Raw genomic sequence first — 25160 nt, forward strand, 5'->3', positions numbered from 1 at the left:
TCGCATTAGGCATGCAACTTTGAATAAAGTCAAAGTAGCTAGTTAGAGATAAGTCAAGGTGGTTGAGGTTCCACTTTTTCCTCCATCTTTCTCTCCTATTTTCTTATATAAAGGAGGGAGGTCATTGTAAAAAATCATCTTTTGGCAAGGCAAGAAAATTCTGCCAATTTGTATTGTGCACTCTAAGACTTTGTGCTTGGATGTAAATCAGATTGTTTTCAATAAAATAGACAACTTGCTTTCAAACTTTGTGTTGATTTAAGGTGTTATGTGACGACATTTTCTGGATATTGATTTTGAGTTTTGGAGATTTGATCAAGAGGGATTTGAATCTAATTGTGCATATTTTGAGCTGCCTATTTCATTTAGAGCCAATTTGAACTTTTGAAGACTTTATGTTGTAGGAGGACAAATTGTAAAAGATAGTAGTGCCTGATTACTTAGAGCTGAAGACTTTGGGCTTCAGTTGTAAGTGTTTTTATTAAATTTGAGAATATCCAGTAAGAGACTTTGTGCCTTACTGTTTATTTTGCTTGAATCCTTATTCGAGACGAAAGCAAGAGACTTTGGGTTCTTGTTTTTGTTTCACAAAATATAAAAGTAAGCCGCTGGCCCTAGTGTTGTTCTTATGTCTTTTCCAGGTTAACTGGTTTTATCATAGCAATAAGACACTTTTTGTTAAGTTGGAAAGTTGGAGTTGTATGCAAATCATTCTTAAAAAAAGAGGAATTGATCCAGAGAACCATCTTTTTTTTAATTTCAGTTAAGTTCTTATTGAAGCCACCTACGGTAAGAAGAGAGCCTCCCCTATTGCTGAGAGGAGAGAGAAATCTCATGAAATGTTTCCTAAAGTCACAATTTTATAAGTCGTAGTTAGTGACATACAAAATTTTTAGCCAAAAAATATGCAACAAAATAGAAAGATAAGCGTGAATTGACAAGCAAAGTTGTAAATGTCTACTTGAAGATCAAAGAACAAATATGGAGGATTAATACGTTTGAATGATTGGCTTTCCTCCAAATTTGAATCCACCAACAATTTTATTGACTCCTTCAACTTTGCATGTAATGGATATTGATGAGCATTGAATGAAAGTTTTGGCATGGATATACCAAAAATGTGGTCTCTTTCCTTAAATACACCAGTTGTTTTTATCAAAAAATCCAATTAGAAACCATTTTAGTCAAAAACGTGGTCTTAGAAAGCCATTACACAATTCATTTTTGTCACGGAGAGGCAAAAACGTGTTTATTGGAGGCAAATACTAGGGCCAAAACAGCAAAATGATTTGCATTGGAGGAAAAACATGATAAAAAAGCCCCAAATCTGGGCATTTTTCTCCAAAATGTGGCTCCAAAAGATCATAAAATTCAGCATTTCTAGCATGGATTTGGACGCTTAAGGCATGGGAATGCCCAAGGAGGTAAAAACGACACTGGATAGAGAGATTCCAAGCCATAACATGGAGGGATCTGGAGTTTATAAGGAAAAATGTGTTCTTGGAGAGCAAATGCACAAGTCGTTTTGCCCTTGCAAGCAAAATTGGGTTCTTAGATTGCAAATGCATGTGAAGAAGATGCAAAACACATCCTAGGATGGGGAAGACATGTTTTAAGAGGCATCAAAAGGAGTCTTTCATGCAAATCACACTCTTGGAGTGCATTTGCATGTTTTAAATCTTGCATTGGGATGCCTAGATGCAAATCACACTCTAGGAGTGAGATTACATGTTTTAAAAACTTGTCTAAATAAGCCTATAGAGAAAAATTGCACTCTCTAAGGGTCAATGCATGTTTTAAAAAGGCTTTTGACATGCAAATCACACTCTAGGAAACCCATTGCACATTTTAGAATGTATGCATTTACATGTTTAAATGTTTTAAAATGCCTTTTTAGTGCAAAATTGTGGTCTCTAGAGGCATTTACATATTTAAATGTAAAGAGGTTGAAAGACATGTAATTGCACAACTTAACTGATCCATTAAGCACATGTTTAATTGATTTTTGAGGAAATATTACTTAATCGGGCCAAAAATAACATTTACATAATAGAATTAACATATTATGTGTAAATATCATTTCAAAACGTAATATTTATCTTATACATGTTATAAATAAAACATAAAGTTAACTCAAAAATAAGTCGAACTATATAGTTAATAAAGTCACTTAAGTGAAAAATTAAAAAGCAACTCAACCTAAAAATATAACATAAAGTGCTTTATAGTTACTTTAAGTGATAAAGTTAAATGATAAAGTAACTAAAAAACTTAAACATAAAGTGATTATATGTTATATTTATCAAAAAGTGAATGTCAACATAAAAATATAACATGATTTTTTAAATTATGCAACTGCATCTGGAGAGTTCACCTTTTGGACACTAAAATGGTCATATCTTTTGATTGTCAACTCGGATTAAACCCTAAGATAGACCGAATTGAAGGGAAAACCGAAAGCAATGATTTGAGCAAACCAAAAGACCAAAAGCAAGCAAACACACACTCAAAAACGGAAAAAAAAAGACGTTGAAGGCTTCGAAAATCAAGTATAGGCTCAACAAACAGGATAACTAAAAAGACTTGACGAAAACCTTCAGTAAAAGGATTCATTATATCAATTGGAGTCGATTGGTTGATCAATGTTATCCAATTAAATAATAAACAAACTCAGGGAAATGAGAAACTAAGTTGGAAAAGTTTCGTATTGTTACCTACATTTTGTGATGACAAAATGCAGGACAACATACCAAGCGGGTTAAACTGAAATGTTTCCATTTTCTATATCATATAAGTTAGACATCATTTCAAATTCTGTCTCTAGGTGTCCTTGGCAGGGTCCCTCTATCACTTTTAGGATGTAATATTGTAATTTGAGTATTTATGTACATATTTGAATGCTCTTTCTTCTCTTATAGGTTGGGTTTGATGCCAACTGTAATATCGTGTTTACTCATGCAAATCTTCCTTTCTTTTCTTTATGCAGCTGAGTTCTCTCTTTAACTCATGCTGATTTTGGGCTTCAGTTTGTTCATATCATCATATTGATCTTGTTCAATGGTGAATATATCTCATTCGAGATAAAAATGGCTGCTGTCTTTCTCTTTCCAGTGGCTTCTTAGGCAACTGAATTTGTGGTTCTGGTTAAGTCTGTGGTACTGATTAACTCTAATATCTCAGCTGGCTTTTGGGAAACATGTATGGTTTTGTTTCTATTTATCTTTTTCACTTTAATGTCTTTGTTTAATATTTGATTAAGGCTCTCTTCCACAAGTTGTAGATGTATTGAACTACTTTAGTTTCTGTATTTATGTATTGATCCATAAGAAACTATACGATAACCAATGTCAATTCTAATGACTGATTTTGTCACAATATTAACCCTATATTGATACCCATTCATTTCTAATCCAATGATAATTTTTACATTATGGGCATGCAAAATAAAATTGAATGCATGTCAACTAGTAACTACTTTTGGAAACAACTATCATCAAGCTGATCTGCCAGTATGCTATAACTGATATCATAAGCTTAGATTTTCTTTTGATAAAAGCTAGGTTTGCCAATTGGGTAGTAGTTTGATTGAGAAATAAACTATGAGCACATCAAGAACTAAGAGTTAGGTCCAACACTTGGAAATAATAAGTCCTAGGCTTACTAATCACAACGTACCTTCTTTTGCACAGTGATTCATATAAAAAGAAACAAATTAGGAAAAGCTTGCTTGCCGTATGTTGCGATTCCGGCTTTTCAACTTTCCTCGACATTTAATGGTTATGTCAATTATTTAAAAAATGAAAAGGTACCAATTTCAATTGTCATATGAAGACAACTTTATACTTCAATAAAACTATTTGTAAACATTAGAGATGGTTCTTTTTCAAAAGATTTGCATCTTGAAGCTTTCCTGTCCTTTTCTTCTGTAAGTTTGATAACTTTTAAACAGGTTAAATATGTGATGTACTCAAGGCATGCTTTGAATAGTTTATTTCTTGCTTTACAAGCATTTCTGTTGCCAGCAATTAGGGTGGGTGTTTAGTTGCCATCTGATTTCCATACAGTAATTATTTCCCTCATCTTTATCACCCCTCTCTATGGATGGGCTTCACAAAATTGTTTTGTTGCTTGAAGCTTTTTAGTTATTTTCTCTCTACGAAATCCTTCAAATCATTTTGGCTCCACTTTAGAGGCCAAGAGTGAATGCATATGATATGTGTGGTATTGGATGGAAAAACAGGAGTGGTAAACATTAGTACGTTGAGACTTTGTTTCAACATTTAAGACCTAAAATGGGTTTCTTATGATGATGCAAAGAGAAGAAACCTTAATACATTCAATGACTTAATTCTGGAATAATGACTGGCATTGCTTGAGCATTTTTCAATCCCATCATTGTGTTTCAAGATTAGCTTAGTTTTTATTTACTAAGTATATGTAGAAGAAATGATTTTAAAATACTTGCATGCAGCATTACATGCTAAATTCAGCAATAAATGAGTTTCTGGTAAAAGAAGCGCAAGTGAATGATGGCGATGTGGTCTTGGAAATTGGACCTGGGACTGGTTCCTTAACAAATGTTCTTGTGAATGCTGGTGCCTTTGTTTTTGCAATTGAAAAGGTAAGCATTTTATTGGTTACCTTATTTTTTGGATTTAAAAATAAAAATTTCAGTTCATAGTTTTTATATTTGTTAAATACTTGTAGTCTTCATTGATAAAACATATCTTGTTATTTTATTCATGCATGCTGGACTGTATTTTGGTTTAGTGTGCACTCATATTGCATCTTCGAAAGGGTTACATGAAAAGACATAAACACATTCTTGAACCTCATTTACCTTAATTTAGTTGCATATTGATGCGGTTGCTGAACCATCCCTGTGACTAGTCAGCATCTGTGTTGATTGTAATGTCCCCAATTTTAATAAAATGCTTTAAATAATTAACGGTCCCAAAATTTAAATAATATTATTTGGACCTTTAATTATTTAATAATGGGTCCCAATTTTAATTAAATATTCATAGGTGTTTGCCGTGTCGACATTCTTTTGTAAACTCTTGAGAGTTGAGGGGTATTTATGTGCGGCATGTAGGTAGTTGTTAGTATGTGATTTGGATTATTTCTTTGTATTTGCAAATTCCTGTTGGAGTTCTGGATTGTTCACCATTTCAAAAGTGGAAGATTTTCCCTACTTGGCTTTCCGGTTTTAGTGGGATTCAACCCTCACCCTATTCCGTTGTGTTCTACTTTGCTTTGAGTTTGGCACATCTGGAGCGCCATCTTCGTTTGTGAATATACATTCCGTGTGTAATTATCTATATTGGCATTTTATCTACCATTTGTATCTAGCAAATTTGAAGTGTTATGGTTATTTTCTCCATGTGCAATAACCTGCAATATAATTGTTATTGGTAGCGATTTATCTTTCTTGGATGCATGCAATACCTTGGCAAAAATTATTACATCCCATCACCCTTCACTCATACAAGCAACTGTACGACCTCTACTGAGTTACACTATACGAATTCACCTTCTCTACTGGAGTCCCTCCCTACTTGCACCTTACCTCCCTACTTGCACTGTACGAACTGCTTCAACATCATCGTACGGTTCCCACAGACCACCATAGGGAATAGTGCTTCCATTGTACGACTAAGACACATCACCGTACGACACCCAAACTATACGATATCTAGGTAGTATAGAGTGTTTCTTCACCCTTGTTGTCTTTTTTGTCCACTGTACGGATTTCTAGTGTCCACTACACAAGCTATACAAACCAACATTTAACTAAGGGAATTGTCGAGTCCGGAACCTTCGCCTACAAATGGGAACAAAACATTACATCGGTATCAAAGTTGGTGATTTTGCTAGCCTGTTGGGAGAATCGAGAGATTAGTCTTGGATCGCACTATGGCACCCAACAATGCCATATATTCTCTATATCACGTTTCAGCTGATTGGGAGGCACATTTGTTAGTAGAGTACTCCAAGAATACTTTTTCATGCCTACTGTTGGAAGGTCAAGTCCAAGATAATAGATACAAGGTGGTTGGTGATATCATTTACCACAACAATAAAATCTATTTGGTATCCAGGTCGAAGATGAAGGAATGGATTATGGAGGAAGATACTAATGCAAATATTGTCAAACCAACAACTAATGATCATCATGATGGAAATTTGGGTTCTATCAGTGGCCCTCCGAATGAAAAAGTTCTATCGATGGTTGTTCAACTTCATGGAGATGCTATCGACAATTCCTTATAGGAGCAACCACAATTGGTTGAATATGGAGTTTATCCTTCAGTTGTGCCTAAGTTGTGCATGACTGTAAATTTTCAATGTGAAGGGCTTCCTCATAAAAATAACATGATCTACATGTGTTGTGAAGTTCCTGAGGAGATTGATGATTACATGAAGATTATGAATCTGGACATCAATGTGTTTAATGATTGGCTACCTTGGGATCTTGGTGGTTTTGGATATATCAATGTTTATATCAATGTGGGGCAGCGGAGTGTTGTGAGGTTCTCACACCATTGCCTCAAATTCTTTGGGGACCCCTTTTTTTTAAATCGCCTCGGCAAATTTTTGGATTGCCCAAAATTTTTGAGTTTTGAAAATTTCACGCCTTGGCACCTTCAAGACAAATGTAGAGAGGGCTAGATGTATTTTCAACTGGTTTCAACTTGATTTTCCAGAGCTATCAATTCTATCCCTAGGCTGAATAATTTTCAAAGTTAATTTCAACTTGGCAGGATAAAATTGTGAATTTTGTACTTAGATGATTTCTTTTGAAAATTTGGTTTTAATTGTGTAAATTTGGATGATTTTCAAAAGGGAAATTTTAATTAGACTTAAGTTTTTGGAAAATCTTATTTTTTGGGTGAAAAAGGGGATTTAATCTTGTAGGATGAAGTTAAATTGCAAAATCGATTTTTGACTCTAGGGGGCAATTTTATTATCATAAAATTTTAAATAGCTTGGCAAAATCGATTTGGTAGAAAGTTGCAAAAAATTGTCTTTAATTGGATTAGTTTGCCTTGAAAACTTTTTAGTTTTTAATGAATTTGGTAATTTAATATTGAAAAAATGGCTTTTGGTTAGCCAAAATCCAAATTTAATGATGTATTAATTACTAATCCCTCATTAAATGGAAATATTTAACACCCTCAAGGCATTTTTTTTTTTTTTTTGCAATTTGGAGTTAATTGGCAAATTTAAAATGCAATTTTCTTTTGGGCAAGATTAAATTTTGAGCTAAGTATTTAATTATGGGCCTTAACTTGGATTTAATTTTTGTTTTTTTCTCTCCTCCAGGACCGAGTCGGCCAGCTTAGAGGGAAAAGAAATTGGGTATAAAGGAGACCTCTCTCCCATTTCTTTTTCACAATTCATTTCTTCCTCTCCTTTGTTGAGTGAATTTCCTTGAGGAGCAGATTTTTCCATGCTTGGTGATTTTGTGGAAGGCAGTTTTCTTGCATTTGTTGGGCGATTTTGCTTGCATTTGGCCATTTTCAGGCCTTGGCGATTTCCTTTGAGGGCAGATTTTTGCAGAGTTTAATGATCTGTTCTCCTTTTGTGGGCTTCGATTTGTGCCCTAGGTGACATTTTTGGGCAAATTGAGGACTTCCATGCTTGGGCGAATTAAGACAAGGGCACACCTTTCCACTCTTGGCATTTTCTTGAGGCAGATCTGATTTTGTGACATGGACAATTCATGGTGAAGGTTTGATTTTTCCCTATTTAGGACTGCATTTTTTATATCAGACTTGGCGATTTTGTTGGGAGAAGGGATGCATATGAAAGTTTGATTTTTGTTTGATTGAGCAAGTCTTGGATAGTTTTAGAGGTTTAAATTTCTAATTTGCAAAGGGATTTAGAGTTCTTGAGGTCTTGTCCTAGGTTTCGAAAAGTCGTCGTAAGATTATTGGTTAAGGTGAATTTTCATCATCTAGAGTTGCAAGGGGTCCTTAAGTTGACATCCTTCTTTCGTTCTAGTCTAAGGATTGCTCCTCTTGGTTCATCTTGCCTGGTCCACCACTCTACCATCCCGTTGTAGGGCGACGAGCATGGAGGATGTTAGTGCAAGTAAGAATCCCAAGCCGGCAAACACTAAGAAAGACAAAGAGGATATGATGCCCAAAACTCCCTTCTTCTCGAAAATGAAGAGAATAACCGACACCAATATCGGTACAGTGGACATGATACGAATGAGGGACAGACTAAAGGAAGGACAATCCCCCTTGGCAAAAAGGATATACAAGAGCGGAATTGTACATGCGGCAACTTTTCCTCCCACATTGCCTTGTCCGGAATTGATTGTGGAATGTGCATCCAAATTTGATCTAAATAGTAAGTCCATCATTTTTGATGAAGGGAAGAGAATGTTGGCCAGCATTGGCGAACAAGCAATCGAAGAAACATTCAACATTCCCCAGTACAAGGGCTAGGTTAGTTGATGAGAGAGGATTGAGTATAGTTGAATCTTGGTTTGTTGTATTAACTACCAGATTTAGAACACTTGAGGAAATACATAATGAGATTGCATGACATAGTCCAAGCGCTGACACTTCTATTTCAACCATGATGAGCGACGTTGGGGTGGCACTTGATTTTGAGGATATTAGAGAAGAGGATATCAATGAGACAGATTTTGGAACGAGGTTGGATGAGTTAGGAAAGGTTGCTATTAAAAAAAAACATTTGGGCACTCTTTCCTCTCTCAGCGCTTTTATTGGATTTGCGAAGGAATATGAGAAGGATCACGAAAAGATACTACAAGCAACAAGCAGCGTGGTGAAGTCAGTGGAACTCAGGGCAAAGTGCACACCTTGTCCTCTTATGGAAGAAGTTAACGAAAGGCTAGCTAAGTTCATTGCCTTAGCTAAGAAAATGAAAGAAAAGGGAAGATTTATATTAGAAGATCATTTGATGTAAGCCCAAGTGGCAATTTCCCTTTCTTCTAGAATAGGACAAGTGTCTATTTTTGATTGGCCACCATTTTGGTGCCTTCTCATTGGTTGCCACTTTTAGACTTTTTTCATTGGTCCATTGATGAGGTGGCAGCTTCTCATTGGCCGATGGGGTGGCAACCCTAATTAGGGTTTTGAGGATCCAATCTGGATCGTTGATCTTGTTTTGATCTCCGCCGTCTGTTGTATTTCTGGCCCCTATAAAAGGCCATTTGCTCTCATTTGTAAAGGGTTGGAGAAATTGTTGCGAAGATAATACCAAAATTGCTCTCTTTTTCATTGTTGTGATTTGCATGTTGATTAAGAACATTGGGTATTATTGCATGTTTTCTACTTCCATATAGTTAGATTTTCTTTCAAGTTGTTTTAAGTTGGTTGCATTTGAAGTTGTTTAAGTGAAGTTAAAGTAGATGGATAGTTGTATGGTAGCATTGGTAAATGTTTGATAGGGATCAATACTAGGCCACTACCATCCTAGCGGCTGGTTGGGAAGCTGTGTGGTAAACTAGTTTATTATTTTTTTGAATCATTGCACCTGTGGAAGTGAGGCTGCTGGTCAGCTCTCATTAGGTTCGATCCTCGTTTGTTTGCTAACCTTCCATTCATAGGAGTAGGAGTAGAATAATGAGTAGCTGGGTAGTCGAAGCTTAGTGAGGGAAGTTAGAAGGAGTAGGTCAAGCATTAGAACACATCCATTCACCTTCCACGACCATCGCTTTCCCATCAATATCACCATTGGCAGACACATCCTCCATCATCACTACCATCAACATTATCTGCCTCCACACATTTCACAAACCGAGCCACCATCACCTTCATCCCACCAAAGTCCAAGTCATCCTCGAAAGAATAGCTTAAGGCTGCCTAAGTGATTACCAACAAATCACATCGATAAAATTGACCGAGTATCCAACGGTGTAAGAAACATTGGAGCTATTGCTTATGTCTTCATAGGTAATAACTTTTCAAGAGAGGAGTTGCATGTTTGATATCCCATATTGAATATTCAAATCCTAATATGTTATGTAAGTGATACAAAACTCGCATCAACACGGAGCCCGAATGGCGGTCTACTCATCTCAATTGAATTCAATTATGCACATGTGATCCTGAAGAAGCATGGAGTTTTCAATAGATATAACAATCTGCATCCGCACATGGTTTGGGATCCTGGAGTTTGCGTATTGCTTGAGGACAAGCAAACTTTGATTGACGAGGATTTGTAATGTCCCCAATTTTAATAAAATACTTTAAATAATTAATGGTCCCAAAACTTAAATAATATTAGTTGGACCTTTAATTATTTAATAATGGGGCCCAATTTTTATTAATTATTCGTAGGTGTTTTCCGTGTTGGCATTATTTTGTAAACCCTTGAGAGTTGACGAGTATTTATGTGTGGTATGTAGGTAGTTGTTAGTATGTGATTTGGATTATTTCTTTGTATTTGTGAATTCCTGTTGGAGTTCTAGATTGTTCGCTATTTCAAAAGTGGAAGATCTTCCCTACTTGGCTTTCCAGTTTTAGTGAGATTCAACCCTCGCCCTATTCCATTGTGTTCTACTTTGCTTCGGGTTTGGCACATCTGGAGTGCCATCTTCGTCTGCGAATATACATTCCATGTGTAATTATCTATATTGGCATTTTATCTATCATCTGTATCTAGCAAATTTGAAGTGTTATTGTTATTTTCTCTATGTGCAATCACCTGCAATATAATTGTTATTGGTAGCGGTTTATCTTTCTTGGATGCATGCAATACCTTGGCAAAATTATTACATCCCATCACCCTTCACTCATACAAGCAACCATCTGGCCTCCATTGAATTACATCGTATGGATCTACCTTCTCTGTTGGAGTCCCTCCCTACTTGCACTATACGCACTGCTTCAACATCACCAAACCACCATACGGAATAACACCTCCACCATATAGATGAGACACATCACCGTACAACACCCAAACTGTACGACCTCCAAGCCAACATTGCTGTACAATATCTAGGCAGTACAGATTGTTTCTCCAGCCCTGCGGTTGCCCTTTTTGTCCATTGTATAGACTTCTAGTGTCCATTGCGCAGGCTATACAAATTGACATGTAACTGAGGGAATTGTCGAATTTGAAACCTTTGCCTACAAACTGGAACAAAACATTACATTGATGGGCACTTGGTCTCAAAAATTTAGTCAAAATTGAAGAATATATAACATTGTTCAAGACAATGTTTTCACTAAGGATTGTTGAATGAATATGCATTTTGGCTATTGAAATGTTTGGGATGAACTACAATTGAGAAACTTAAAAAATTGTGCCTTCAATAGAGAGGAGGAGAAATATTGCCAGCCATCTTAGTCTAGAACTATTTATTCCCATGTCCTAGTTTAAGTGTGCATATCATTATTGATATTTACTTGTTTTTCTCAAGCTACTCGGGCAAAATTGGAAGGTTCAAATGTCTTTTTAGTTTGATAACTGTCATTAAGGCTGGCTTAATTTAGTGGATTTATTGAATCCTTAAGTACAATTATCTAAAGGGGAAGGATATTTAGATGGTCTAGAGTAGACATGTCCCTTGATATATATTCTTTTCCATTTCCTCTATTACCATTCACAATTGTTACAAACTTCCCAATTAGTACCCTTACCTAAATGAAAACTACAAGGTCACAGGCTTGGTATTTGGACACCTTTCATAAATGTCAGTAACCAAAACACAATAATTCTAGTATGAGTGCAGAGTATGACATTGGTGGCTGAGCTCTTCTATTATCTCCATTATGTCCCAATGCTTTGCTTGCAAATCATTACACTGACTCTGAAGCTCTTTATAGAAGAAGTTCCTCCCTGCCAAATATTTGATGAACTTAAGGTTAATGCCTCTTTTCAATCCATCATATATTTGACAAGAGTAAGTTCCCTATCCATTGCCAAATCTCTCATTTTTACATTTATCTACACCATCTTACTCCAACATCTTTCTGTAAAATTGTGTTTGTTTATTTCATTTGCATTCGAGCATTTGAGGACAATTTGAGGCATACAACTGTCTCTATTTTGGAGGTTGACATTCACGCTCATGAGCATAGCCTTTAGCGAGAATGGCAGGATTTTTAAAGGATCTTTTGACTGTCAATGTCCTAGGTAACATTTTTGAATATTTATTGCATATTCCTCTTGAGCATAAGGACAATCTTTTCCTTGCATAAAATGAGAGAATACTAGTAAGTGGAGTTTGGCGTTTGATATGTTAAATTTATGGTCCTGAAGTGTTTGGTCTATGAGTCAATAGTCAGTTGAGTTTCACTCAAGAACTGTTTGAGAAGCTAGAGAGTAAGAGTTGACTTACGTCTACCTACCAGTACTCATGATCTTGTCCTTTTCAATGCAAACTATCCCTCCCATCAAAACCAACAAGGATCTCTCTATTTGAGCCAAGGACTGTGTGGGCTATATTGTATACTTCCTGTTCACAACATAGGCCATTTCAGCCTACAAGATTCAAAACAGCTACATTCCTGTTCATGTGAGTTGTGTTCCACTTCAATAGATATAATCAAATACTGAATATTCCGAGATGAAATACAAAGCCTATAACTCTCTGTTGAATAAGGATGCTCATATGCTAAACAATGTATATAGATTGTGTGATCAAATGAGACAACAAACGACCCTCTCAAGTTGGTATCATTAGCAGTATGATAGCATCAACAAACAAGCAAGCGAAAATTGTTACATAGTTTGTGGAAATTTAGATAAGCATCCTAACATGCAATGCATTACTAGACACGCTAGTGCTACATTAGTATAGCCATTACCACTTTTCTAGAACTAATTGTTGGGTGAATATAGTAAGATATATTATCTTTGGTCCAACTCACTATTATTACACGTCTTTTTCAAATTGAATGTGAAACATGAAGAAAAATATTGACTTTACCTGATGTTCCCACTTCCAAAACAATGCATTCTGTTCAGAAATGCACAACACTACAAATTTCAGCGAATATCTCTGCAATTGCATTCTTTATATACAACTGTAGCCAAATCTTCACAAGGTTACGTTTCCTTGTGATTGATGACTAAATATTTCTTTTCTTCAAACAAGATGACCCACTATGGTAGGGATACATTTTTCTCTGTGATAGCATTTACAGTTAAGTTTGCTGTCTTTGCAACAGTGTTAGTTTTATATTATTCACACACTTCAATTTTCTTTTGATTTTTGAAATGCAGGACCCTCATATGGCTGCTCTTGTTTCAGAACGATTCAGAAACCATGGAAACGTGAAGGTGAGTTTATTATACTTTTGCTCCACAGTTTTTTTGCTTAAACTCACTGGTATAGATTAATACATCCAACCATCCACCCACGCAGTAATAGTTTTCTAGTAGCTCTAATATTTTGTCTTCAAACTCGGGAAATTAAAAAAAGCTGAAAAATTCATAGAAACATGGGTTCTTGTCGTTACAAGCTAAATAATCGAAACTGAATGCTGCCTTTCCATTGGGTGCAGCCAAAACACTTTATGCGTTTTTCTTTTTAAAATCCTCATGGGGCCTAGATATAGCACTCCTTGTTGAGTTCTGGAAGTGTATACTGCTGTGCACGAGTTTATGATTGCTTGAGCACACTTTTTGTATCTATAATTATCTGAACTTGCATTTTGTATTTCTTTGACAAAATTTTTGATTTGTTCCATGCTTATATGTATTTACTGAACTTACATTTCTTGGCGACTTTCTAAAATAACAAGACTTGTTCGGACTTACCATTTAACTTAATTCTTTTATATTTAATTTATATTCTTTTTATATTCAAATATTATTATTTACTCTTAGTTTAATTTAATTCTTCTACATTTTAATTTTAATTTGAGTCATTTTCTTCTTATATTTAATATTATTATTTATTATTAATTCCCATTTTAGAAAGGGAACATATTTTAACAATTGTCTCTTTTCATTAATTAATTTATTTTAAGTTTCTTAGCATATTTTTGTAGGAACTATTCATACTATCTGGTACACATTTGACCCCTAGCACTAATAAACATCTCTAGACGGATGGGTAGGAAGAGATCATAAACAAATGGGTGGAAGGCTATCTCGATAACTACATTTCAGGGCAGCAACGAGCTTGGATCAAATGACTATACTTGGGCGAGTATTGCTATAATTCGACCTATCATATGTCTACTGGTATGCCTCTTTTTAGAATACTATATGGTTATGCCTCGTTGTCTTTCATGGGTTTGGCCTTAGTAGACAATGAAACTCCTTTGACAAAGGATTGGTTACACGAACGAGATGATATCCTCGCAACTCTCAAGGAGAATTTGCAGTGAGCCAAAATCAACAAAATATTTTGTTGACTATCACAAGACTAGGAGATCTTTTGAGGATGGAGATATGGTGTTCTTACGTCTTCAACCTCATAAGTAGTGTTCATTGAAAAAGAGTGGTTCAGAGAAACTCTGACCTAGATTCTATGGACCCTACAGGGTGTTGAGGAGAATTGGGGAGGTAGCTTATGAGCTAGAATTACTAGATGACAACAGTGTTCATTGTTAAGTAACTAAGATCATTTCCACAAATGTAAAATCATGGCCATTGTTATTGATGATTTCCAAGTGCAGATTTGGATCTCATATAAATATTAGAGGAGGAAACATGTCTCTAGTGTATCCGCAACAAAAGTGTCATAATAACAAGCCTATCATTTGCAAGATCGTCATCTTACAAAGATTACATTCTGTTTGTTCATCATCGTGATTTTCACTCTGGGACAACAACTTAATGAAGTTTGTCATGATAACATGACTACACTTTATAAGATCGTCATCTTATAATGGTTACCTTCTGTTTATATATGTCAATGAAAGATAGTCACCTTTTCATTACATATCATATGTGAAATAGTAACCACCATGAACCTAGTCAAAGGGTGGTACAAAGGTTTTCACCTCATTCTCTTACAGAAAAATGGATTACAAGGAATTTCACTTAGAACTTCTCCTCATAGAGAAGATATCATTAACAAAGGATTGCACCTCAAAATTCTCCCTTTGAATAATGATCTTGGGAAGTTAGCTCCTCTTGTTACTCCAATAGAAACTCTCTTCACCCAAGGATGCCTTTTGAACTCCGTCTAAATCTGATATCAATCTTTCGACGTTCTAGTGGTAAGTCATTACTTCTTCATCATATAATTCCTCATGATATACATAGGAGTAGGCCCATCAAAATCATGTAGTCACACACATGTATTTCTAGACTCCCTCTGATAGGAAACTGAATCAAAACTATGTAAGCTCTATGTCTCACTATTTGGACTATGATAGGAAACTGAATCAAAACTATCCATCACAAGATCACTCATACGTGTGCTATCGTCCTTGCACCACTCTATATTCAAGATACAACTACTATATACCTCAAACAACTCCTCATCCGAAGAAATGGAAGCCCTCATAGTATCAATCTCCTCGCATGTCTTAGCTTGCACCTCAATAGTAAGATCCTGTAAACATCGATCTTGGGACTCATCCAAAACCTCCTCAGAGTCATCACCCAATATCTGACAAGGGGTGTCATACCTAGTACATCTCATAGCATCATTAAATGGATCATTAGATGTGTCCATACTATCTACATCGACATTTGTTGACAGAGCCTCAGCTGCGGACTCTTGACTCTGCACACATGACTCAATGCCAAGATGCGAATTAGTAATACTAGAGCATAAACCCATATCTATTGACTCCGCTGAAACACCCACATCACCAAAATCATAGCTGGGTGACTCTAAATGTGTCAGTCCCACCTAAGGAAGCAATTGCTTGCTGCACGGTAGCAACACCATGAGATCTCACATACAAATCTCTAATAATAATTTTGTCCTTGAGAGAGCCGAAAGTATCAATGGTAACAACTGCGTCAACTATCTCTGCACTAACTGTAGCAATAGCTCTAGGAGCCTTAACCTGCTGAAGCTCGGTGCCGCTAAGTCCATCGTCAACACTACAGATAGGACTAGCAAGTGTTGTACTAGATATAGGTACATCTACATCAGGGACTCCTGTCAGGGAAAACTCAATCTTCCTTCCCTGCAACCTCAATGTCGGCCTTCTAAAGGCAGAAACCATATACCTGGCTGCCCTTTCAATTGTCTCTAAATCTGACAAGCTCTCTATCAATCTTTGTTGATGAACCTTAAGTCTCTCCATACTATCTTGCAAAGCATTCATCTTCGCGCTAACTTCGTCATTACTCCATTGACTTCTAGAACTGTCGGTCCTCTTATGTCTGTCCATGGCTAGAAAATGCTAGAGTGCTGGTAACTCCAAATACAACAACAAATCTAACAATAATATAAATTTCTTACCCCACAGGATGGCAAGAAACCACTCTGATGCTACTGTAATATCCCTTGCCCAAATTGATTGATTTTAGCTCAAGGAATATTGTCAAACACTTGTATGCTGCCTTTTTCTGAATTTTTCGTGTTTCAGATTATTTGATATAGTTTGAATGATGCCAATAAATTTATAATGTTCGCAAATGATACTACAATACCTCTTACAATGAACTAATATGCAAGTGCAGTTCTTTTTGGTATTTTCAATGCATATACATGGAAACTAGATATGGAATGCATACTTATAGGCAACTGACATTTTGACAAACAATTGGCATACAACTATTATGCTGATCATATATTCTATTAGATGGACATTTCGTCAAACAAATGGTATGCAACATATATCTCATTTATTGAATTCATTCCCATGTACAATGTTGCTATGAATTTGCCAGGACAAATGGGCTTACAATAATGACTACAACAATGCCAAATTTGATTATGAATTATTGCTCACAACAGAAAAATTATATGCCTAAGATTACAATGCTAACTACTAATAGTTGCAAGAAGAACCTGATAATAGTGATGCCCACGGATGGAGATGAAAGTTGCAATCAGAATCAAGCATAAATACTGTAGCGTGACATTGTTCACGCGTATTGTAACAGCATGGAAAAAAAAGATTACTAATGGTTGCCAAAGATGAATCTTCAGGTCTGCACTCATTAGTCCTTCACTATTCTTCAAACCCTTCGTTTATTCCTTAACTTTAAGCACAAATAGAACTCAGGAATGCCAAATTCAATGGATATTTCACCACGTCAAATGGTTGCAACATTGAAGAATTGACGCTCTCCAACGGCTAACTGAAATTAGAAACCCTTAGTTTCTTCTCCCAAGTTCATATCAAATGCAATTGACAATAATCAGATGCCTAACAATGAAGCTCTCGTCTCTATTTATTCTTTTCGTTCACCTTTCTAGAAGGAAATAAAATATTATTTAATTGCACTCTCTAGAAGCTTCCCCTTTCCAATACAATAATTAGTTGTGCCTTAGAAAATTAAATTAATTAAATATAAAGTCACCTTTAGATTTATTTATTTATTGACTTTAATTTAATTGATTTCTCCTTATTTCTCCACTTAGTGTTTGGAGAATGAAAAGCTAAGAAATCTATTGAGGGTCTAAAAGATGGGGAGCATTATAGAATGGAACATCTCCTCTCTAAATAAGGTTCAAGTTGGAATGAAACATTGACTATTATTCCCCCACAATGTAAAATATCCACTTATTCTTATATTGTTGAACAATTTTGTATCAACTATGACAACTCCTTTCTAAGTTCCAACTTGCTCTTTTCATCCATTGAAGCTCCAAACATTCATTAAGCTTAATAGTAAAAGCGAACACAAACTCGTCCACAATAGATTGATATCTTGATTGAGTATGATTGTGCCACTTGAATGACTATAGTTGCATGAATTTCAGTCCTCTTGACTGTTACAATTTATCGATCATTGAAGATTCCATCACAACATTGGTTTACTCTTTTGAATCAATATGGTCGATATCAATGACAGTTTGACGAAACCATATCCTCTATCTGCTCCCTCTAATGGATGTGTCAGAATCCCTCTAATCATAAACTTCCTTTTAACAAAATGTTAGACTCTCTTTGAATCTGATATTAATCCTCCTTTTCCTACAAGGACATTCTTAAAGGAAAATATCAAGATATATAGCTCGTATATATAGAATTCCAAATAAAAGTTGACCACAAAAGTAATATTGAGGATATAATGAAAATACTCATCTCATTATTTTTTATTACTTTCCATATAACTTTTCATTATCTCCTAATACTAGACGAAATGAATTTATTTTAATTCATATATCAATCCTAATTCATATTCATATAAATAATAGCCATACTAAATGAGAGGAGAATGATAAAACTCAAATGGAATCTATATAAACGTGAATATACTCAATAGAATATAAGCCTACCAAGTATCATCTTTTATACTTACTTGATCAGAGGTGGGTCACTAGTTCTTAAGACTTGTCTCCTAACTTCCAATGGGTGCTTTCCATTCCTCACCATGTCTAGATGCCATACTACATTTCAGTGCTTGGACACTGAGGTGGGGTTCCAAGGTTTGATAAGCCTAAGCCAAAGAGTGGAGCATATACCCCTCTATCCTTAGGGATCAACCCTACTCTCTTACCCACCTGGTCTCTTTACTTATTAACATATATTTGAATTCTTTGTATTCAAGATGATTAAAATGTAATTTAATAATCTATCAAATATTTACTTCACCTTATTTAATTGTCCCATAATATAGTTATTACAAAATTACTAATATAATTTTTACTTAACTATATTATACATAATATTTTCCATTTAAAATATACCTTACAAATCAAAATTAATTAATAAGGAAAGTACGTACCTCTCTTACCTAAGCCTTAGTGGCAGCTTGTGATTGCTGACGTGAACCTGAACTATCATATCTAATGATCGTGAGTCAAAGGGTGCAATAAATGTCTTATTTCTAGTAACCGCTCATTGCTCGGTGTGCATGGAATATGTGAACCTCCTATCTCCTATCTCCTTTCGATGCATTTTGGCTTCCACGCCATACTTCATTTGATGATAACAATCAGTTTTGAGCAATAAATATCATTCCAATTTTTTATATAAAAACAAAATCTATTGTGTGAATATCTAAATTGTCCCCGATCTTTTCCATATTCATTACTTGGTGTACATTATTTACTTCCATTTCTTCTTTAGAACCAAGCACTGTTCACTTTGTAGATTTGCCCTTTTGTTGTCCAAGACTCCGTCATTTTCATAGGTAGTGGCAATGCCAATATTCGTATTGGATGTGCTATGTTCTTTGTTCTTCCTTGGTAGTTGAATAGTCTCAAATTATATTTGTATGCAATCTGCATGTACCAAGAGGGCATGCCCTTGAAATAACTTGGTTTTATTTGTGTGCATCACATTCGGTTTGACAGGTTCAGGATTTTATCCGTAAATCCATTCTTTGATCATTCTTCCAATATTCGCTTTCTATGAGACATAATTCATATGGAGACATTATGTGAAGTTGTTTGAGTGTAATGTTTGTGATTTGCAGTGTACATACATGTCTATGCAGGAGGCTAAAGAATTAATAATATCTTATGCCATCAAAATGAATATCAATCGATATTACATATCAATCCATATCCCATGTCAATCCTGTATTTATGGTGGTTGTCCACATTGTTTTCATGAGCGACAACTGCAGAGTTAGTATGGAGTTGTGATTCTCCCGTCTTCCTTTTCTAATTGTTTTTCTTTTATTCTTGTTCGCTATCCATTTTCTAGCAATAGAATCGTCTAATTCTGGAATGTTTTCTTGGAGATGATGATTAGCCCTTCCATATACGTATTGTGCATGATATGATGTTCGCAATCTAAGATCTAATGTAGGGTATGTGATGTGCATACAATAGACTTGCAATCAGGTGGCAATCAATTTTACGTATGCTTCTTCCTATAACCTTTATATTCACGAGCATTAGTTTTAGGATATTATCTCGACATTCAATTAGGCATTGACTTAATTGTATCCAGCCCGCACGCACTTTTGGAGAAATTTAGGAGTAAGCAATCTGAAATTCCCCAGCTCCCTGATTTTAAAGAGATTGCTGGCATAGGGTCCAAACTCATTACTTTCCTTCGATACATTTTGTAATAACCTGAACTAGTCTCCAGCTGTGATACTAAAGTGAAGACTAATTTCTTGATTTATAATGTTTATATTAAAATCCTTTTGATGATTTTTGCGATTTTGAATAAAGAAATTACTTAAAAGAAAATAATTACTTCAGTCTGAATTTCACACCACAGGTAATTGAAACATCAAATAACTTCATTTATTGCTTGAAAGAACAAATTCTAATGAACCTGATTGGAAGAGTAGTACAATATTTATTAGTTTGATCATATCCTGGGCCAAAACATTGAATCCGATATCTTCCATTATGCTGAAAGTAATTCAGAAAAGGAACCTACTATAGAGCTGAATGTGCTTATCGACCCTCCAAGATAAATGCAGGTGACTTAATTGCAAAACCGACCCCTCCAAGAAAACTATATACACATGATGGCTTTTGCAAGCCCATACACATTAGCCGTAGGTCTGCAATTTGCACACGTGGCTGATGGTTGGGTTCTCACATGATTGGCAGTATATTGCAGGTCTTGAAACCAATGCCGTCCAACTCTTTGGTAGCTGAATTTCGACTCCAAGCTTGCCCAGGCCAGTGTTACTAAATGGGACGCTGTCATTGAATGTTAATGGGCAGCCTTCAATAACCAGAAATCAACTTTCCAGAATGCTGTCTCCAGAATGGATGAGAAAATTCAATCCTCCTCACTATCCAAGCAGTAATGTCAAACCAATCTCCAAGACACAAAATACATAGTAGGAGATTGTGCAAAGGAATATCAAATCCACTATACTTCAGTAGTGGACTGACAACACTTCTTAGATACACTGATGAATAGTAGAGAAGTTAGACAATCTTAGCTATACCTTAGCAGCTAAATTGCAAATGCTATTCTCAAAATTTCCAACCCTTATACATCAACAAGGGCATACATTTCAGAACCTAGGAAAAAACTACGAAAGTACAAAATCAAATATATAATCAAGTGTGTCTTTCCCAATGAAATAAGTTCTCATTTATAAGCTTTCATTGGCAGAAGTTTCCATAAAACTCCACTTTAGAAATCGTGGAAGTTTCCCAGAGGAACTCAACATTAGAAACTTTCCAACTTGTTTTTTAGAAATAACTCTTAAAGTCATTATTATAATAATATAAACATTATTATAATAATGCAACTCAATGAATAATAAACAAATAAGAGCTCATGCAATTATTAACCTGATTAATTGTAGGAGACGACCAACTACCAAGCCATCCACTGCGCTACTGAAAATAGCAATTGCCCATAATAGACTTACTAAAAATAGTAAATAATCAACTGAGACCCCCAAAACACCCTGTTAGCTCACGAGGGTCGCTATGATGAGCTAACTCTATCAATTGCATAGACTGGCCAAAAATGGGGACATTACACATTTGCAATCTAGCTTTGATACCATGTTGTGTAACTAAGATCATTTTTGCAAATGTAGAATAATGGCCATTGTTATTGATGATTTCCAAATGCAGATTTGGTTCTCATATAAATATGAGAGGAGGAGACATGTCTCTTCAAGAGACACGTCCCTATAGTTAATCATCATTAGTTAATAAATAACTATATGTATAACTCACCTTTAAGCATATATGTAATATTAATATATTAACCATATATGTAATATATTATTATATTATTATATAATAATATATAATGCATAAGATATATAATATATATAAGATATTTATCTTAAAGATAATTTACCATCAACGAGGTATCACATGATAAAATCATTCCAACAGAAGCAACAATCTTAACAACAAAGTGATGTCTCGTAGAGACATGTCTCTACGTGGCCAAAGGCGATGTAGGGTCATGTCCCTATTTGATCACTGTCGGTGTATAAGCAAACACAAATAGTTTGCTTCTCAATTGACAATCGTGTGGTGGTAAAACAATTACATTCAGGAACTCCATAACATAATAGTCTCTTTTGATTATAGGAGCCTGATTAGTTAAGTCATTTATAATTAAATAGACATATATATTCTTATCAATAATATGAGACATAAAACAATGTTCATATAAATCATGAATACAAATACTCAATCTAATGAGTATATCACTTTGATTGATGCTATACTTCAACATTCATAATGTCTTCCACTTCTACCTGAAGAAGGCCATCGGCCAACATATCACAAGTTCACCTGGATTTCCCCCATTAGATGAAGAAGGAAACTTAGAATTGGTACCAACCGAGGTGTTGGAGATGAGGGAGTGATAATTGAGAAATAGATCTATCCGGGATTATTTGGTGCATTGGAAAGATCTACCCATAGAGGATGCAAATTGGGAATGTGAACACATACTGCAATATCCAGCATTGTGATTGCTTGAGGGCAAGCAATCATGGGAAGGGAGGATTGTGATGTTCGCTTTCAAGGAATAGCCTTCCAAGTTATATGCTTAGCCTATTTCATTACATCCTAGTAGGCTAAAGTGTGATTGTTTAGGGCTGTGTGGAGGTTTCAAAATGAGCACTCTATTTGTTTATTATGAGTGAAAACTCAGGGATGCACATTTGACCCAAATCCCAGGAGTACCCAGTGTAGGAATGTCCCCCGAGACATGTACTTAGTGCACCCAAGCACCCCCACCATTGCCCAAGCGTTGCCGCACCCGTCATTGCAGTGCTTGGCTACTTGGGTATTTGTGTGTTTGGGTGCTTGGGTACTTGTGTGTTTGGGTGCTTCATCCACTCTATTAAGAGGAACAACTTACTTCTAATTTGGGGCTTTGATGCTTGTTTGCTTTGGTGCTACATCTGCTCTATTAAGAGAACAAACTTACCTCTAAGAGAGTGGAGAAGCTTGTTGTACACAGTGTCTTGCATGTTGTGGATCACAAGACACACATGTACAAAGAGAGCCTAGCAGCACGATGGGATGTAGAGCCAAAGAATGTGTCTCATATTGATGAAGATGAGATTGCATCAGAAAGAGATGTAGGGTGGGTTTGTGTTCCTTTTGCGGAACTAAAGTGTGAGGAGTCTAGTAGTTCTAGTAATGAGTACTTTGGCCCGGGGGATGATTAGAGGTTTCCCATCACTACATTTTGTCATTTTGACATGATTTTGTATTCATTTTAATATTGATCATGATTCAAATTATGCATGATCAATGGTTCTGGTTTGTGTTGCAATTTTGTTGTGTGGAAGTATTTCAATTTGGCATGTAATACTAAAACAACATTTCATAGCTAGCATTCCATGTTCTATATGTATAGTGTACGACACCCCTCACCCCCTCCACCCCATCCAAAAAAAAATCCCCTATCCCGGCTATCAGCACTGTCCCCAAATTGAGGCCCTTTTTTTCCTGTCCCAAAAACTTGTCCGTCTGTCCCTTCATACCCCTGTGCTGGTGTTACACTGTTTATTAACTCTTCCAAATTGTTGCTCAATCATAAATCTCTATTGCGGGTTGGCATGTAAACTTAAGCTTGACATGGACCTTGTCTATGCACCTAGTTGGAAGATACATGGAAGAGGAGACCATTTTTTGGAGTTTTGTTGAGCCATAATGTTTCCTACAGTCTTGGCTAGCATGCAGGTTGGGTGCCCAAACCCTGATAATTGTCCTTGTAGCGACGTTACTCATAACGCCTTCTCTGTTATGCTCATGCCATGCCCGAAAATCTAATATGCTGGCAAGGAGGAGAAGCAACGGACATAGGTTTTTGGTGAAAAGAAACTAGCAGTTCTGATCATTTCGATCAACCAATCTGAGATGCTACTCGTAGACTTCATCATTTTGGATGATACCCCAAAGTGGACCAACAAGGGCAATTTTTAATACATGAGTTACCAACACACTAAACATGATAGAATAAGGAAAGCAAGAGCAGAAATGTATATTCAATAGTGACTTGGAACTCGTTCTTGGACAAGAACCCCTTTGAATGCACTCGCAATGCCGAGCTAAGACATGGTAGCAAGAGGAAGATTTAAGCTTTTTTTGAGATGAAAAGGTTGGAGGAAGACACACATTCTATGTTGACTTGGTAATAAAATGCATGTGACGTTTGGACTATCCACGAGCTATCATTGAATGCATTTAATCTGTCCTCATTTTAGATAGTTGACTACGCTGAATGGAATAGGGAATAGCAGGGAGAGCTTGATAAGGTGGTAGTGGTGGGCTCAACCAGCATATTGAACATTTAATGTACCTGGCTTGAACAAGCTAAGACTAGAGACTGGTCTCCTTATTACCTCGTCTCATTTATGTCTGCGTGCGATACATCCAAGGTCTGTCTTAATTCAATAATATTTTTTCTGTACTGGAATAAATTTATGAATTTGAGGAAGATTCTGCTACAGTTTTATGTTCGCATATTCTTTTGGTTGCTACTATTAGTAATTTTGAAGGATTTGATGTTTGTTTTGAATATATATATATCTTGGTTACTTGACTGAGTTGCAGTCTAAGTTTAGATACTCACGTTTACACCACAGACTGGGTCTGTGTCAATTCACAGAGTTAGACAAGAAACAATTCAGTAAAAAATAAAGGTGAGCTATTGCAGATTTTTCCTTAGGATGACACAAATTTTGAAAGTTAATAATTCTTTTAGCATCATCATCCTTTACCTAGTCTCCCAGGGGTTATCCATCATCTCCAATTCCTTGGCATACAACCTTTTGTTTTAGGGTATGACAGTCAGGAGGATTTGTAGCGCCTAGCCTAGTGGTCGTCAAGAGTTTCAATTCATCTCAATCCAGTGTTTCTCCAACCTTCTAGGATAAGTGGATTCAGGGGCAAGGTTTCAACGATGGAATCTTTTCCCCCAAATTTTGGAATAGAGGGACAACTTTTAATGTAACTTTAAACAAACTAAATGTAGCTGAAGATTATAAAAAGTAAAAACAACGTGCTGCATTTGCAATGAAAATCTTCCTGCTCTAGGTTTTTTTGAGTGTTGGAGAGGTATGAGATTGTATTGTAAGTTTCTTAATTAGGTTGTTCTTCGTTGGTGGTTCCCTTAACTATCGTACTCTTTCTTGGGGAATTTATACAACTCTGGTCTTTTTGATTATAAATT

The 25160-nt window shown here is 35.8% G+C and overlaps 1 protein-coding gene across 8 annotated transcripts in view; it reads left to right on the forward strand.

The window, feature by feature from the left end:
- Nucleotides 1–25160, forward strand: part of PFC1 (Ribosomal RNA adenine dimethylase family protein) — a 273740-nt gene that overhangs the window by 35312 nt on the left and 213268 nt on the right. For all 8 annotated transcript variants that reach the window (XR_016358614.1, XR_016358615.1, XM_089809466.1 and 5 more), the window contains exons 2-3: nucleotides 4472–4621; nucleotides 13216–13272. Coding sequence is in view for 6 of the 8 variants with exons in the window: in XM_089809466.1 (XP_089665592.1) it covers nucleotides 4472–4621; nucleotides 13216–13272 (207 nt within the window). In the remaining 2 variants the exon portion in view is untranslated. The remainder of the gene's footprint in view (nucleotides 1–4471; nucleotides 4622–13215; nucleotides 13273–25160) is intronic.

This window comes from Cupressus sempervirens, chromosome 11, assembly GCF_028749045.1.
Source record: "Cupressus sempervirens isolate cs-2001-9-10 chromosome 11, ASM2874904v1, whole genome shotgun sequence".
Lineage (NCBI taxonomy): Eukaryota > Viridiplantae > Streptophyta > Pinopsida > Cupressales > Cupressaceae > Cupressus > Cupressus sempervirens.